The sequence below is a fragment of the Perca fluviatilis genome, chromosome 15 (assembly GCF_010015445.1).
Source record: "Perca fluviatilis chromosome 15, GENO_Pfluv_1.0, whole genome shotgun sequence".
In the NCBI taxonomy this organism is placed as follows: Eukaryota; Metazoa; Chordata; class Actinopteri; order Perciformes; family Percidae; genus Perca; species Perca fluviatilis.
In genome coordinates this window covers 28571430-28586579 of record NC_053126.1, presented here as the reverse complement: position 1 = coordinate 28586579, position 15150 = coordinate 28571430, and the positions used below count along the sequence as shown (strand labels likewise).

Here is a 15150-nt window from a genome sequence, read left to right as displayed (position 1 = left end):
ACTAATGTTTTGTTCTTATATATCCTCATTGTACAATATGCTTTCTGCAGTCTGCAGAAACGTGCGCTGCTAGCCAGGGCCAGCTTATAGTTTTATTCCCCCTCCTCCTGCTTTTCACTCATTGCAGGTGCAGCAGTAAACAAGGAAATTATAGAGGGTGGTCTAGACCTACGCTATCTGTAAAGTGTCAAAATAAACTCTCTTGCTCTCGCCTTCCGGACTCCTAAAAAAAGAGAGATTTGTATAAGTGAGCACTACACGTCCCAGCCACCTAGGAAAAAATACAATTAAGAAAATATAATTATTGCAAGAACACGTCGAGCCAGATTTGATCGCACTAGAGCAAAAAAATGTGTGTGTGTGTGTGTCGAGAGAGAGGCAGTGAGATAATTAAATAAAACTTGGTGTCCTACGCTTATGTTCCAACGCTGGGCTTTTTTGTTTGTTTTTACAGGCAGCTTTTTTTTTTTTTTGAACTACAACTCCGCTACCCCTAAGTTGCTGAACATCCAGGTGCTTTCAGCGGGCATACCGCTGTTCTCGTAGGGAATGAATTGAACCGCTATGCTGTGATTTCTTACAGCTGAATGTGAAAACCCAGCCAACAGCACAGCGTGACCACTGTGCACTCTCCCCAATTTCCAACCAATGACATTATTTGACATGGTGACCGTAGTCGTGTGCAATTCACATTTTTGGTAAAAAACCTTTTACTCTGTAGGAGGTATCCCACATGCATGTTGTGACAAAATATCTTACAGTTGCTGTAGATGTACACTTTGGCTGTATGTATGGCCGGTTACCGGTTTCAAGGTATACCGTGGTTTGAAGTTTTAAAACCACTAAACGTTTCTGTCCTGCCGTTCCTAAGGTGTGAGCTGTTTTTAAAAAAAAAAATTATTTTATGAGTCTACAAGGACAGAAAGTGCAGTTTAGAAATCCCTCTCCCTGCCAGTGTTTAAAATCAAATACATTGTTTTTTTTGTTTTTTTCCAGACATTTCAAAAATAATAAATTTATAGCTGTAATTGTAATACCGAGAAACCGTGATTTTTTTTTTATTTTATTTTTTTTTTTACTCATGGTTATCATACCGTTGGAACCTCATATCTGCCTATGCATAATGATTAGCATAAATTGTACTTGATATGCAGCACCGTGACTCGCCATGAATCATTTGTTCATGAGATACTAAACGTACTTGCACAATCTCCACTTCTTCTCTTCATCCAGACGCTGATTGACTCACACATTCTCTGATTTTGGCCATTGATTTTGTATTTTTGTAGTCCCCCTTTCTTGTAATGGACACCTCCATATGGTAAAGCTAATATAAACTAATATTGGATTTGTCATTCATAATTAAGTTTTAAAACTTTCATAACGTAACAAAAACAAACCCTTTATTTTTTTTTATAGAAGCCCTTATATTAGTTTCACTTAAGACTTGTGAACAACATATGTGCTGAGCAGGGTGTGTTATTGGTAAAAAATATACTAGTCAGCGCTATCTGGTGGAAAAATGTATCTTTTGCATTTCTCTACTGACATTTCCTATTTATCGTCATAATAGCTAATGACATATACAGTGGCTTGCATAAGTTTACACACCCATGCTAAAGTTGGCTAAAAAGAGGAATAAAAAAACCATCTTTTGGAAATTGATCTTAATGCCTTAATTTAAAAAAATGAGGAAAAATCCACCCTTTAAGGACACCATCCTGATAAAGTTCCCTTGGCCTTTGGAATTAAAATAGCCCCCCCCCCCACATCATCACATACCCTTCACCATACCTAGAGATTGGCATGGGGTACTTTCCATAAAATCATCTCTCAATGCAAATCAAACCAGCTATTAGGCTAACTGAAATCAAACCATGCCAATCTCTAGGTATGGTGAAGGGTATGTGATGATGTGTGTGGGGCCAAGGACTTTTAACTCAAAGGACTGCATAAGGAACATCCTGGATGTATGAAATGCTATAACTGGCCTTTCAAAATAAAAATCTGCCTTCCTCTATGGGAATTTAACATAGGGGTGTGTATACTTGTGCCCCCTCTATTTTAAGGAAGAACATTTATTTATTTGCGATACATTATTCATTCACAAAGAAAATTGGTGTCCTTAAAGGTTGGATTTTTCCTAGTTTTTTTGAATTAAGGCATTAAGATCATTTTCCAAAAGATTATTATTATTTTTTTTATTCCTCTTTTTAGTCAACTTTAGCATGGGTGTGTAAACTTATGCAAGCCACTGTATATCGATAACGCTACATTGGTCATGTTGTCGACAAATGAGATGTCCCTCATCAAATATCCTCAGTCAGGCCCTATTCTGCCCATTATTGTCCCCTTATAGACTAATAGTAATCTTAGTGAGTAGGGTGGAATTACTACAGGTTCCTGGCCTTCATAGGTAGTTAGCTGTTATTTGACAGAATGACAATGTTAAATGTTACTTTAGTCTTGCAAATACATTGTAATTCATCAAATTAACCAGCTTATGTCCTTGCAAAATCATTCTCCCACTTTTAAAGTGTTCACAAATGGGCTACTACTACTCCGTGGTCTCAACATTTCCAGGTAGATTTTCATTGTGTGATAAAGACTGCACGTGTCCTGTCTTTTCTACTAGGCGTACTCCTGGGTTCCATTTTCCTGGCACCGCCTTGCGACCGTCGCGACCAACCTCCAGGACCCGCTGTCTGACTTCTGCACCCCGAGCGTTCCTGGCCCATGGACTTGACTCCGGCATCAGGCTTCAGAAGGAGGCCTGCTGCCTCCTCCTCCTCCTCTCCGAGTGGAGTTAGAGAGATTGCCAGGAGCCCTCCTCCCTGCTCGCCCTCCCTGTCCCTGTCCTCTCCTTCGTCTGCTCCGTCTTCACCCCTGTCCACGTCGTCCTCCGTCTGCGTCAACCTGTCCGTCGCTCCGAACCATGTAAAAGGTCTGACCCGGGGGACGGAGGTGGCCAGGGTGTCCGCCACTTCTGCCTCTCCAGCAACGCAGTCTCTCTCCGCACCTACGTCCAACACCACCTCCTCCAAATCCTTTCCCCACCCCTCAGTGCAGCCACGTGTCGATTGTGAAGAAGAGGGCGGGAAGAGGGAGATGTACGATCCCTTCCATCCAACTGAGGGAGTGAAGGGGGAGGAGGGGGAAGGGGAGAAATACGACCCCTTTGACCCCACTGGTTCCCCAGCATCAGACCCTGATGATGGTAGCGGCAGGGGGAAGGGGCCGAAGAGGAATGCTGAGAGGGGAAATGACGAGGAGAAGGAGGAAGAACCTCCAGACTCCACTGACGCCTTGACGGACTTGCCAAGCCCCCGTCGGGCCACCCAGCTCTCTCTCAGGAGGACGGTGGACTGTAGCAGCTCCAAAGCTGGGGGGCAGAGGGACCGGGACGACTCCGATCACTCCGAGATAGAGGAGGGGGAGATAGTCGGGGCTGCCGAAAGAGATGGCGGCAATAAGAGACCTGCTGGGGAAATCCTCTCCCTGAATTCCCCCAGCGTCTCCTTCTTCGGCTCCAAGCCGGAGCGCATCCTGCGGGTGCTGGACGGCGACGGCTTTGTGTCGGTGCGCGCCGAGAGCACCTGGGAGGCGGACAGGGAGCCGGAGGACGAGCCTGTGGTGGGAGTGGAGGATCTGAGGAGGAAGCTGGTCAGCAGACGAAAGGAAAGATATCTCTCCTTTCCCGCTTCTTCCCCCCTCTCACCTCAGCCAGCGCCTCCTCCCTCCCATCCTCCAGCTTCGGCCCCCTCCTCCCCTCCCACGCCTCCGGTGGAGCAAGGCAGCAAGAGCCGCAGCAAGTCCTCCAAGAGTTCCAAGGACTGCAACCGACCGAAAGGCAAGGATAAGAACGGAGAGAAGGAGGAGAGAAGAAAAAAGGGCAATAAGGACAAAGAGGGAGGTCGGGAGAGGAGCAAAGAAAAGGAGCGAGGGCACAAGACCGGGAAGGAGGTCAAGGGAAGGAGGAGCAGCAGGAGCAGTAGCCGGAAGAGGAAGAAAAGACAGCACAGCAGCCCCGAGGCTTCGAGGTCCTGCAACTCTTCAGGAAGAGGGGGCCACAGTAGGCACTCCTTTTCAAGCCCGTCTGAAGAAAGACACCGAGAGAAAGAGAGAGATAAAGACAGAGAGAGGGACAGAGACAGAGGGAGAGAGAGAGAGAGGGACAGGGACAGAGACCGAGAGCAGAATCGGACCAGTAGCCGTAGAAGAGACGAAAGAGATCGAGATTCTAGCTCCAAAAAGGAGGAGAGGGAAAGGAAGGGAAGCCAACATTCGAGCAGCAGAGAGCGGGGCATTTCAAAGAGGTCCAAAAGAAGCCGGGAGAAGCGGGACGGGGACAGAGACAGGGACAGGCAGCGCGGGAGGGAACTGCGTTGGGACGGCCGCCCTGTCGTCCCGCCGTCCATCCAAGACCTCAACGGGTCTGACCTCTTTGCCATCAAGAGAACCATCACGGTCACCACCACCACGACCACCACCACCGTCCCCGGCTCCCCGCGGCTCACCCCGACCTCTCCCGGTCGGCCCACCCAGGACTTGGACAAGCCCCACAAGAGGAAGAAGAAGAGGAAATGGCACTCGGCTGGAGAGATGGAGGACCAGGGAAGCTGTCGCAGCCAATCGCCGTCGCTCTCGCCACCCAGGTATCTCGGCTACGAATCGGACCGCTATTCCGACAAATTGGAGATTGACGTGTTGTCTTTGGACGGGGAGGCTTTGGACTCGGACTACCCCTCTTTGGAGGACACGCCCCCTGCTGCCCTGCCCCCGGAACCACCTGCGCCCAGCCCCAAAACGAAAGCCACCCCCAAGACTGGACGACATCACCCGAAAAAGAAATCGGACCCGTTGAAGAAGATTGGCCAGTCCGAGTCCTCGTCGTCCTCCTCCTCCAATAGGACCAAAAGCAAATGCCTCTCCTCGCTGACGGTAACGTCTGGCTCCGCCTCGTCTGGCCTCCCCTCGGCAAAGCGAGCCAGGAAAACGGGAAAGGACAAAGACCGGGACAAAGGCAGCAGGAAGGATTTGGGTCACTCCAGCAAATCCAAGAAAGAGAGCGGCGGCAGTCGGAAAGGCAAGCTTCAGTCGAAGGTGTCTGTGCTGGTGCGCGAGGGCGTGAGCAGCACCACGGGGGCCTCGGTTGGCTCCGGAAAGCTGGGCATGGACCTCCTAGGGCCAGGAGGTACAGGCGGGGGTGCTGGGGGCTCGGTAGTCGGTGGCTCGATTGCAGTGGTCTTCTGCAGGGACAACGAGAGCAGGTCTCCGTTCCTCAAACCTTGCTCGGAGCCGCTGTCGCTGGGCAACCGCAGCAAAGACCTGAGCAGCATGGGAAAGCGAAGCGGCCTGGCTGCGCCACCGTCCTCCCTGACCCGTCCTGCAGGACTGAAATCCAAGAAAGCCAAACCAAGCTCCATCACATCCACCTCCTCGTCTGCCTCCTCGCCCTCGTCGTCGCTGGCAACCAAGCGCCGCCGCCGCCTGGCCAAGAAGACCAGAGAAAAAGGCGGCGCTGTAGGGTTGGCGCCCGGAGAAGGCAGCCAAGCAAAAGCCCCGTCTGAGGGCTGGGGGGCAGGCTCCTTGGACTCTCAGTCAGCCATGGGAGATGGGAGCAAGTCGGTCAGTCCACACACTAGCCAAGCTGGCCCTGCGCCCTGTTCATCCTCCTCTTCTTCCTCCTCCTCCTCCTCCACCAGTGTGCTTCCACCCTCCTCCTCCCCACCCCACACGCCCCCGCCCTCTATGGCTCCTTTGCGGGACACCAGGGAGTCTTCGCCAGACTCTCAGACCGTGGACAGCAGCTGTAAGACTCCAGACCCTTCCTTCCTAGCCGAGGACTGTCCCACCAGCCCCGCGCTCCCAGCATCCAGTCCGTCCGGTCTGTCCACCCCCCACGGAGGTGGCCTGGGCATGGCCTTGTCTACCCCCACTGCCAAGCTCCCTCCTCCGGATGATGCCCCCAAATCCCTGGCCTCGCCTCCTTGCTCGTCCTCTTCGGCAGGCTGCGGCCTCACTTCCCTCTCCCTACCTCTGTCGTCGTCAGACCCCTCCTCCTCTGTGTCCTCCTCGTCTGCCAGTAAGCCGCCTCCTCCTCCCCCCCCAGCAGCGCCTGCCCTCCCCTGGAGTCTGCAGACCGGAGTGGACTGCACCACTGGAGGAGTCCTAGCGTGTGAGTTTAAGTAGTTTCGTTTAAGTCTGTCATGTTATCACGAAACATTCTCACACACACACACACACACACCGTAAAGGGGCTTACAAAGGACTACACTAACGTTAAATGCACCCTATTTCATAGACTCGACTCGTTTTAGTTCATTTCTTTATCATATGAAAAACAACGTTCAGAACCTTGAAAAAGATTTCCACCTAGTGACAGGAAATCTATCATGGTCTTTCATGTAGCTCAATTCTTAATGCAATCGAAGGAGAGCTTACGGTTTACGTAACTCGAGCAAGTTTAACGTGTCTGCACGTTTTTTTTATTTCATAGTGTATAGTGAAATGAAAAACTATGTCTGACCGGTCGGTAGGAAACTAGTCTCGCATTGCCAGACCTATCCCCACAGCGCTGCGGAGGAAGGTCTGGCAACAAGAGCATACACTCCTGGATAGGAGGGGAAAAAATGGTCAGGAGTTGTTTGCATTTCTTTAGACCAATCACAATCGCTAAGCTCCGGACGCAGCGGCGGCGGCGGCTCTGCTAAATAGTCTCAGGAAGGAGCTTGTTTTGGTGGAACATTTGCGCACCGCAAAAGACAACGCCACATTGTTAACACACAGTATTAAATGAAGTTGACTGTTGACACAAAACAGTAATGTGAGCTATTTAAATTAGCTGAATACATAGTTAAACCTCATTGGCTTCTTACCAGTGTATCTCCGTGTGTACATCGTCCACAGCAATCCCACCAATCGCTCCCAAAACGTCCCAGTTAGAGAGGAGGTGCCCTAAACATATTCTTTCTAAATCTTTACAATCATTCCCAGAAAGAACCAAGCAGGCCTGCCTTGTTGCACCGTCCACATTTTCTTCTAAACTTGACATTTTCAGAGTGTAACGTTGCTCAAGAGGTTCCCGGTTAATGCTGCTCGATCCGACCGGAGTTTAAAGTAAACGCGGGGGAGCGAGGGATATCCGGCGGAACTTTTCAGCAGTGCCGGAACTATCCCGAGCCGTCGTCGATCCAGACTAGTCGGAAACACGTTCAAAAGTGAACACTACAGCATGCTTTGAAAAAAAAATGGTCACCGACTCATCACTAGGGTGAATGCAGATGATACTGACATGGCACTTTTTAGTTCTTATGTTCTTTAGTCATGCTGGATAAAATATTTGTTAAATGTTTTTGTGTTTGGTCATTCAGTTTCCCACAGCTCAGTAACATGAAATGTGCATGTGTACACGATATGTACATAACTTAGGTTCCAGTCCCTGAAACTAAACATAATAGACACAGATATTAATCTGTACCTTAATTGTTGCGGGCTGTGCTTTGTCCTCATGTTTATAATGCTAGGCCTTTCGCAGCTTCTGGCACCTTACACCCTGCCTATGGTGATATTTAGTTGGTACCTAAATTGCTTAGTTGTTTTGACAGTTTAACTCTTTTAAAAGTAATTTTTATATTAAATCTGTAGTTGTTTTTTTTTTTTTATATTATTATGCTGTCAGTTTATTCCTGTTGTTAATCCGTAGTAGTGCTGTTGGAACGAATTCCGCAAGTCGAATATAATTTGAAAAGTAATTGATCCGATATTGCCTAAAATGCTGGTATGGGTGAGTACTGGAGTTTATCTAGTAGTTTATCTAGTAGGAAAATCTACTTTTAAAGTAGTTTTTATTTGTGTTCTTTTTCCGTTATGACTATTGTCAAACTGGGTAATAAAAGAAGGTTCTGCGGCGTTTATTGTTTGTGTTTGATCATGTTTCACAAAAAGTTTAACCCAGCCAGGCCGACACAATTTTATTTATATGATTATTTCAGGACAATGCACATTTAATGAATATGTACAGCAGTACACGTAAAAGTGCCAGATTGTAGCCCAGGGGCTAATTTCCATCTGTAGCCCATTAGGCAGGTTACAGTTACAATAAAAAGGACACAAGATATACAGTAAAGAAAAAAAGAGAAAAAAAAAAAAAAAAAAAAAAAAGAAAAATTAATTAAAGTATAAAAAAAAAAAAAAAAAAAAAAAAATTTTTTTTTTTGGGAAAAACACAAAAAAAAAAAAAAAGTGTTTTTTGGGTAGGGGAAAAAAAAAGATATACAGTAGTAACACTTGCCCTATGAAACAGGATTGAAAGAATGATATAAATCATATCACATCCGTACAGGGATAGTAGTAAACAGCTGTTAAAACATAATAACGTTTATGACACACTGGTATCGGATCGGTACTCGGCATCGGCCGATACGCAACTTCAGGTATCAGAATCGGTATCGGGAAGCAAAAAATGCTATCGGACCATCTCTAGTTGCCTTGTCATTCATGTTATGTTGATCAATGAAATGTATAACTTTCTATATATACCTGTGCTTCTCCTGAAATAATGGCGTCTATCATTCTTCCTCTCAGTGACTGCTCTGCTCTTCAAAATGGAGGAGGCCAATCTCGCCAGCCGAGCCAAAGCACAGGAGTTCATCCAAGCAACCAGCCAGGTCAGAGCGCCACGCTGTCTTAAAGGGACAGTTCAAATCCAAAATACGTGTTCTTCCTCTAACCTGTAGTGCAGTTCATCAGTCTGGGTAGTTTTGGTGTGAGTTGCCCAGTGTTGGAGATATCAGCCCTAGAGATGGCTGTAGGGTTTTTATTTTATAAAAATAGTTACCAACGAATGTCATGGTCGATTAGTTGGGGTCATGGACGTGGTATTTCTGTCCGATATGTCTGTTTTGTAAATTAACCTGTATTTGTGCGTTTTTCTGTCAAAATGGACACAAATCTGAGAGTCTGAGACAGCAGATAAAGCTAACGCTCATTAGCTGAAATTGGGTCGGAGAGACACTAGGGTGTAATGTAACGTTAGAGAACATACAGAGTTTTGGGAATATTTCATTCCATTACTCACAGTCTGAAGGCAATTCTTTATTTCTTCACAATAGATATCTGAGCAATATTGAACAAATGTGTATATAGAACGTTTTACAGGCATTGCTAGTCAACAGATTCCGTCTATTTTTACTTTCCAGCAAAAAAACAAAAAAACAAGTTGTGTTGGAAGAGTTTCCAGGAAAAATAGAATAGGAGAATATGTTTATATGTCATTTAGACACGAATACATATTAATAAATGACATGTTGATGTGTGAAAGCCTCTAGGTTTTGATATAAATGCAGATATATAAATGTAATTTTTTTTCTAATATGTCACCTGTCAATCCAGAAGGAAATATTCTGTAGCTTATTTCGCCGTCAATACTGCCGACGTTGTCTTTGCTGTAATCAAATAAGTATATATTTATGTTTAACATGGTATTTCATCTTATCAATGGGAAACATACATGTGTCCAGACAAGGCTAGCAGCAGCAGCGATGCGTCAGACACGTTTCTGGTGTGTAAAGACATAGAAAAATCCACGCAGCTGACACGCAACCAGACGTGTATAGTCCAGGTGCCAGAAAGTAAAAATCCTGCCATGTTTTTGGACCTGCCTCTACATCTAGAACAGGTGTTTTCACTAACGAGCTCCTCTACCTGGTAGAGGAGCTGGTTTAGTGATGGCTGGGACAGCTGCTGGACAGGATTTCTACTTTCTGGCACCTGGACTATACACCTCTGCACGCAACCGAAACGCCACGCTCACGCCACGCCATGCCACGCTCACGCCACGCCGGCAGTGTGTAACCGGCGTTACAGATATCACACATAACGTTGCGCTGCTAATGAACTGTTCCAGGTACATAACACATTTTGCAACGTGCATCTCAGATCACATTTTCAGTCACTATGACCACTACTACTGTCATTACTAAACACTGTGCCACCGCTAAAATCCAGCAAATAGACGGTACTTTAGGATTAGGTTACGTTAACAGGTGATTTAACCTCACACACAGTTTAGCAACAAAACCAAATGCTGAGGGAACATTACTACGTTTCCATGTTGGTTTTGAGTGGTTTCTTTTATTATTATTTTTTTAAACCTTGTCCCTTCTTCTCTGTTGCTTGTATTCCTTAAGAATTGAAGGAAAAAAATGTTCTTGAATGTAAGCTCAAAGGGCGCTGCCCCCCCCCCCTTCTCTGTCTCAAAGTGCCTGTCTGACTGTGCCATCACTTTGTCTCATGTCTCTCATGCAGATCCTCTCCCAGGCCAATCAGAGCCAGTCCCAGCAGCTGGCTCCTCCTTCCTCATCCTCTTCCTCCCAGATCCCGCCCCCTCCCTCTCTGCCTCCGCCTCCTGGTATGAGCCCAGCCCAGTTCATCCTCCACAGCTCCCTCCCGTTAGTTGGCTGCACCAAAACTCCCCCCTCTCTCCTGCACCCCTCTAAAGGTGTTGGATGTGCACAGACCCCGCCCCCCATTATGCCTGCGGGGCTTTCAGGAGTTACTGGGAGCTCTGGTGACACTGGATGGGACAACGAGAGCAAAGACCCTGACAAGGTAAAGTTGAGGTTCATGCACAGATCAGGATGGTTTGTCTAAAATTTGTCCTTTTTATTTCATTTCATATTTTAAAGGTGCAATATGTAAAAAAAAAAATAGTTACTGCAGTACAAATTCAGAATACTGGAGAGAGTTTTTTTTTTTTTTTTAGGTCAGGTAGAATCTATCCTGTTTGTTTGTTTGTTTGTTTGCTGCTTTCATGGCTGTGCTAGCGTTACAGCTGTAGCGCGCTGGGTTTACGTTTTTCCAGGTATATATCTGGCAACCCGGCCTGGCTGTCAAACTGGGCCGTTGGTAACAACACACAGGCCAAAACACAAACAGACAGTCTGTCACGGAACGGAACATTTCAAAAGGAGAAAATCCTGGCATTAGCATTGTTGTCAGAAAAGATCATATTTCAACACGTTTCCTTAATATCTGATGACACATTGGGGTCATTATTGGATTTATTACAGTAAATATATTACAAATTGGACCTTTTAAATAAAGGCCTCGCTGTCTCTTCAATACAGGCAAATTCATTTACACTATTGTGATGTGTTTAAGTCTTACTGTATTAGCTTGTTTTAATCGTGTATAGCACTTTAACTGTTTGTAAAAGCACTATACACATAAAGTGTTGTATTATTATTATTATTATTATTATTATTAATTTTAATGTGCCTGTTACCTGAATTGCCCAGTACCTGAAGAAGCTGCACACCCAGGAGCGGGCGGTGGAGGAGGTGAAGCTCGCCATCAAACCGTACTATCAACGCAAAGACATCAACAAGGACGACTACAAAGACATCCTCAGGAAGGCAGTGCATAAGGTCAGCCTCGGGCAGCACACGCAGCATAGCAAAACCCTTCTAAGTTAACTCAGTGTGTGTGTACCTCAATGCACATCTTACTTAAAGCCGCAGTAGGTAGTTTATTTTTGGCGTCATTGTGCATAAAAATCATAATAACCTTTTCAGCATTGTGTAATTCCAGTGTTCTGAGAGAGAACTAGACTTGTGCACCTCCTCTTGGCTCTGTTTTCAGGCTTTAGAAACTCTAGCTGTCACAGGAGACTTTGGCCAATCACAGGTCATTTCAGAGAGCGAGAGAGATCCTATTGGCTGTTCAGTGAATGCAGAAGCGTGTGCCTGTTCCTTGGGTGAAATTTCTATTTAGCACAGCCAAAGGCTGCAGCTAATTCAAAACCTAAACTATTTTATCAGCGATTTTTATTGTAATCTATATATACAGTACATAGAGGAAAGAAACTGAGTAAAAATGTAGTCCAATTTACTGTTCAGGAAGCAGTCGGGAGAGCTGGTCTGCTGGGGTTAGCCTTTAGCCTAGCATGAATACCAGCTTGTTTGTGGTGTTTACGTTTCTTCTCACGCAGCCTCCGGTGTCTCCGCGGTAGTTTGGCCTTCGAGCCGGTAGTTGAGCCTTCTGCCAACCCTGGCTCACGGCTGGGGCTAATTCAAGTTCCTGATTCTGTAGCTAACTGGAGCCTTCAATCCCAGTCTGTCACCTCAAAGGGCTTTACGCAGAAAACGGGACGCTCTTTCTCATAGAATAGCCCCTAAATATAACATCATCTGGATGAAATGAATGATAAGTACTCAAATGTTACTGTGTGAAGCCTGCGCTTTCCCCGTGCTCGCCTGATGGGAGGGGCTAGACAGAGAGCTGCAGGAGGAGGTCTTGCTCTAATTCAAATTCTGGCATTTTTTTTTTTTTTTATAAATTTTATTCTGCCTCCACAGCAATGTAGTTCACAATAGGCAGTCCCTCCAGAAAAACGTGATTATGCGATCGCATAATTCAATGCATAATCAGCCAAAGTCCGCATATTTATGCGGGGGCCGCATTTTATTTTATTTTTTTAAACAGGCCGCACTTTCGCCGCATAAATTGTTGATTTCAGCGCAAAATATGCGGGGCTTGCATGATTTCATAATCCCCGCATTTTCGTTGCAAAAAAGTCACATATATCTTAGCAGAAAGTTGAAAAATTTTGCGTTTACTTCACACAAGAGCAGCAATTTTCCCCTGTTGCCATGGGAACGTTATGAAGTGATGTAATTATGCGACGTGAACATCATCGAAAAGCAGGGTGTTGGGGGGGGGAAATCACTTTTTTTCTCTCTTTTTCATCGAACTGCAGTTTTTGCAAGTTCCCGCAATTTCATCGCATAAAATTGCATAAATATATTGCATATTCCATCGCGTTTTTTAAGAAAACGTGCCGCATAATCAAGGATTTTTGCCCGCGACAATCACAAAAAAACTCTGCATTTTTCTGGAAGGACTGAATAGGGTGGGGTTACTACATTGAGTTTTGAGTAATGCTTAAAAACAACAAGTCAAACTGGCTGATAGAGCAGCAGTGGTATCTATTCCTCCAATAAAACTACATCAACAATATATACTTCATGTCTTTTGGATTGAAACGAGGCTATTTAATCCCACTGTGTCCATGTCTCAGATCTGCCATAGCCGCACTGGGGAAATCAACCCGGTCAAAGTCAGCAACCTCGTGAAGCTGTACGTCCAGCGCTACAAATACTTCCGGAAACACGGACGCAAAATGGATGAGGAAGAGAGGGATGACAGGGAGCAAGAAGCGCTGCATTCCTCCGCCTGAGAGGAGACCACCTTCTGCTCAACATCTGAGCCATCCACTGATTGTTTTTGTCTCCTTTTTTTTTTTTTTTATTTTTTTTTTATTATTGTTTTCATAGCCTGCCTTATCTATGCTTTTATTTGATCTTATGGAACCCTCTCCCCTTATCTCTTTGGTCTTACTGTAAATATGTCTCACATAGAAGATGTATCATGCATACAATGTGCAGGAAGTGGATGCTATCATGCACACCTCTGTGATCTAATATAGTCCAGTACACCAACCCTGCAATAAATACTGCCTTTGGAAAGCTTAGAGTTTTTAGATTTTTGTTGACTGTCTATTCAAAGCTCCGCAATGGGGGGGGCTCTAATTGCAGGGTTTTATTGTGTCACTAGCATTGGATTAGGTGTTTACGCTACTTTGTCTCCCCCATCACTGTGTATCAAAGCCCAAGCCGAGGGGGAGACGCTAGACCCAGTTACAAACACCAAAGTACGCTTACAATAGCGTAAAGACACTACAGGCCATTTCCCTCCCTCCCTCCCTCCCTCCCCATGTCTCTCCGTCTTTGCAGACACAGTGATGTTTCAAATACATTGACACATCTCACTTCTTTGATTCTGCTGTCTGTTTTGTGTGCATGTGTATCTGAGGTGGAGAATGTTGCTAAATCTCTTTATAAAATGACTTGACCAACAAACTATAAATGTTGCTTGAAAACCAGTATGCAATAGAATGACCTTATTTAGTCTGTTTTCTGTATTTGCATAAGAAAGAAATCTATTAGTCACATATACAATCCTACACAGTACAGTTTGCGGTGAAATTTCTTCTCTGCATTTAACCCATCCTAACTAATTAGGAGCAGCAGTCCGGCGCCCAGGGACCGACTCCAGTTGTAATGCCAGTACCTAAGTCAAGGGCGATGGCAGGGGTTACCCAGCACGCATGTCTTCATGGTGGGAGGAAACCAAGCAAACAAGGGGAGAACATGGAAGCTCCAGACCGAAAGACTGCTCCAGACTGTCAGCCCAACCACAGAGCTGGCCTTACTTACCAGCTTACAGAGTCTGCTGCCCTGCCAACCTGATGCTGCCGCGCCCCCTTAGACTGGTATAACAAATGCAGGAGCCTGTTGCCCACAGTTTCTTCAGGAAGACCGCTAACTCGGGATTGCAAAGGCTGACGATGACCAACAGGACTTAAAGTAGAGGTCATGACATGCAAGTATAGTAAATTGGGTCAATGTCAGACTTTGCTATCCTGAGTTAGAGGCCGGGCAGGAGTCTGCAGGATTTCCATTTCCAGGACCTCAAAAATAAGACAAACTATGAGAAATGCTCATTACTGTGGCCGAAGTCATTCATTGTTACTTTCAGCTACAACAGTAAACCGTGTGCATTTGCATGTGAATCTTGTTTTCTAGGCTATTCTGGCAAAGTGAGTCACAGCAAATCCTAATCAAAAGAGCGGACATTGGAATTATGCCAAAATATAACCTGGGAGGTGGGGAGCATAGGATTGGTAACATGTCTATACATTCATGTGGTAAAGCCCATGACACATTTCCACATTAAAGCAGAATTAGTTTTATTGGCAAGTAAGTTTAAACAGACGAGGGATTTGGTGAGGTTGATACACTGAATAATGGCAATAGGCTATTCAAATAATATGTATAGTAACTTACAGTAAGTTCTCAAAAAGGCAAATGTAAAGATAGAAACTTTAGACAATATGCAATAGATAATATTCCACCTGAGATCATTTGACAATGATTAGATGTGGTGTATTGTGTAAATAAGTAGGCCTACCTGTATCAACTGTACTTGCACATTGATAGTTGTGCACTTTAACTGCTCAGTGACTGACCAACATTGCCCTCTAGCGGACCTAAATTATTGCAGCGCTTTTACGTCGGGTGCAGTCCG

General features: G+C 45.4%; 1 protein-coding gene across 1 annotated transcript in view; it reads left to right on the top strand.

Moving 5' to 3' along the window:
• The window catches only part of scaf1 (SR-related CTD-associated factor 1), a 15463-nt gene extending 1518 nt beyond the window's left edge, over window positions 1–13945 (top strand). The window contains exons 2-6 of the mRNA XM_039823958.1: window positions 2636–6178; window positions 8587–8669; window positions 10309–10611; window positions 11301–11429; window positions 13082–13945. Coding sequence (XP_039679892.1) covers window positions 2737–6178; window positions 8587–8669; window positions 10309–10611; window positions 11301–11429; window positions 13082–13240 — 4116 coding nt within the window. The 5' untranslated portion in view covers window positions 2636–2736 and the 3' untranslated portion in view covers window positions 13241–13945. The remainder of the gene's footprint in view (window positions 1–2635; window positions 6179–8586; window positions 8670–10308; window positions 10612–11300; window positions 11430–13081) is intronic.
• The last annotated feature ends 1205 nt before the right edge of the window (window positions 13946–15150 follow it).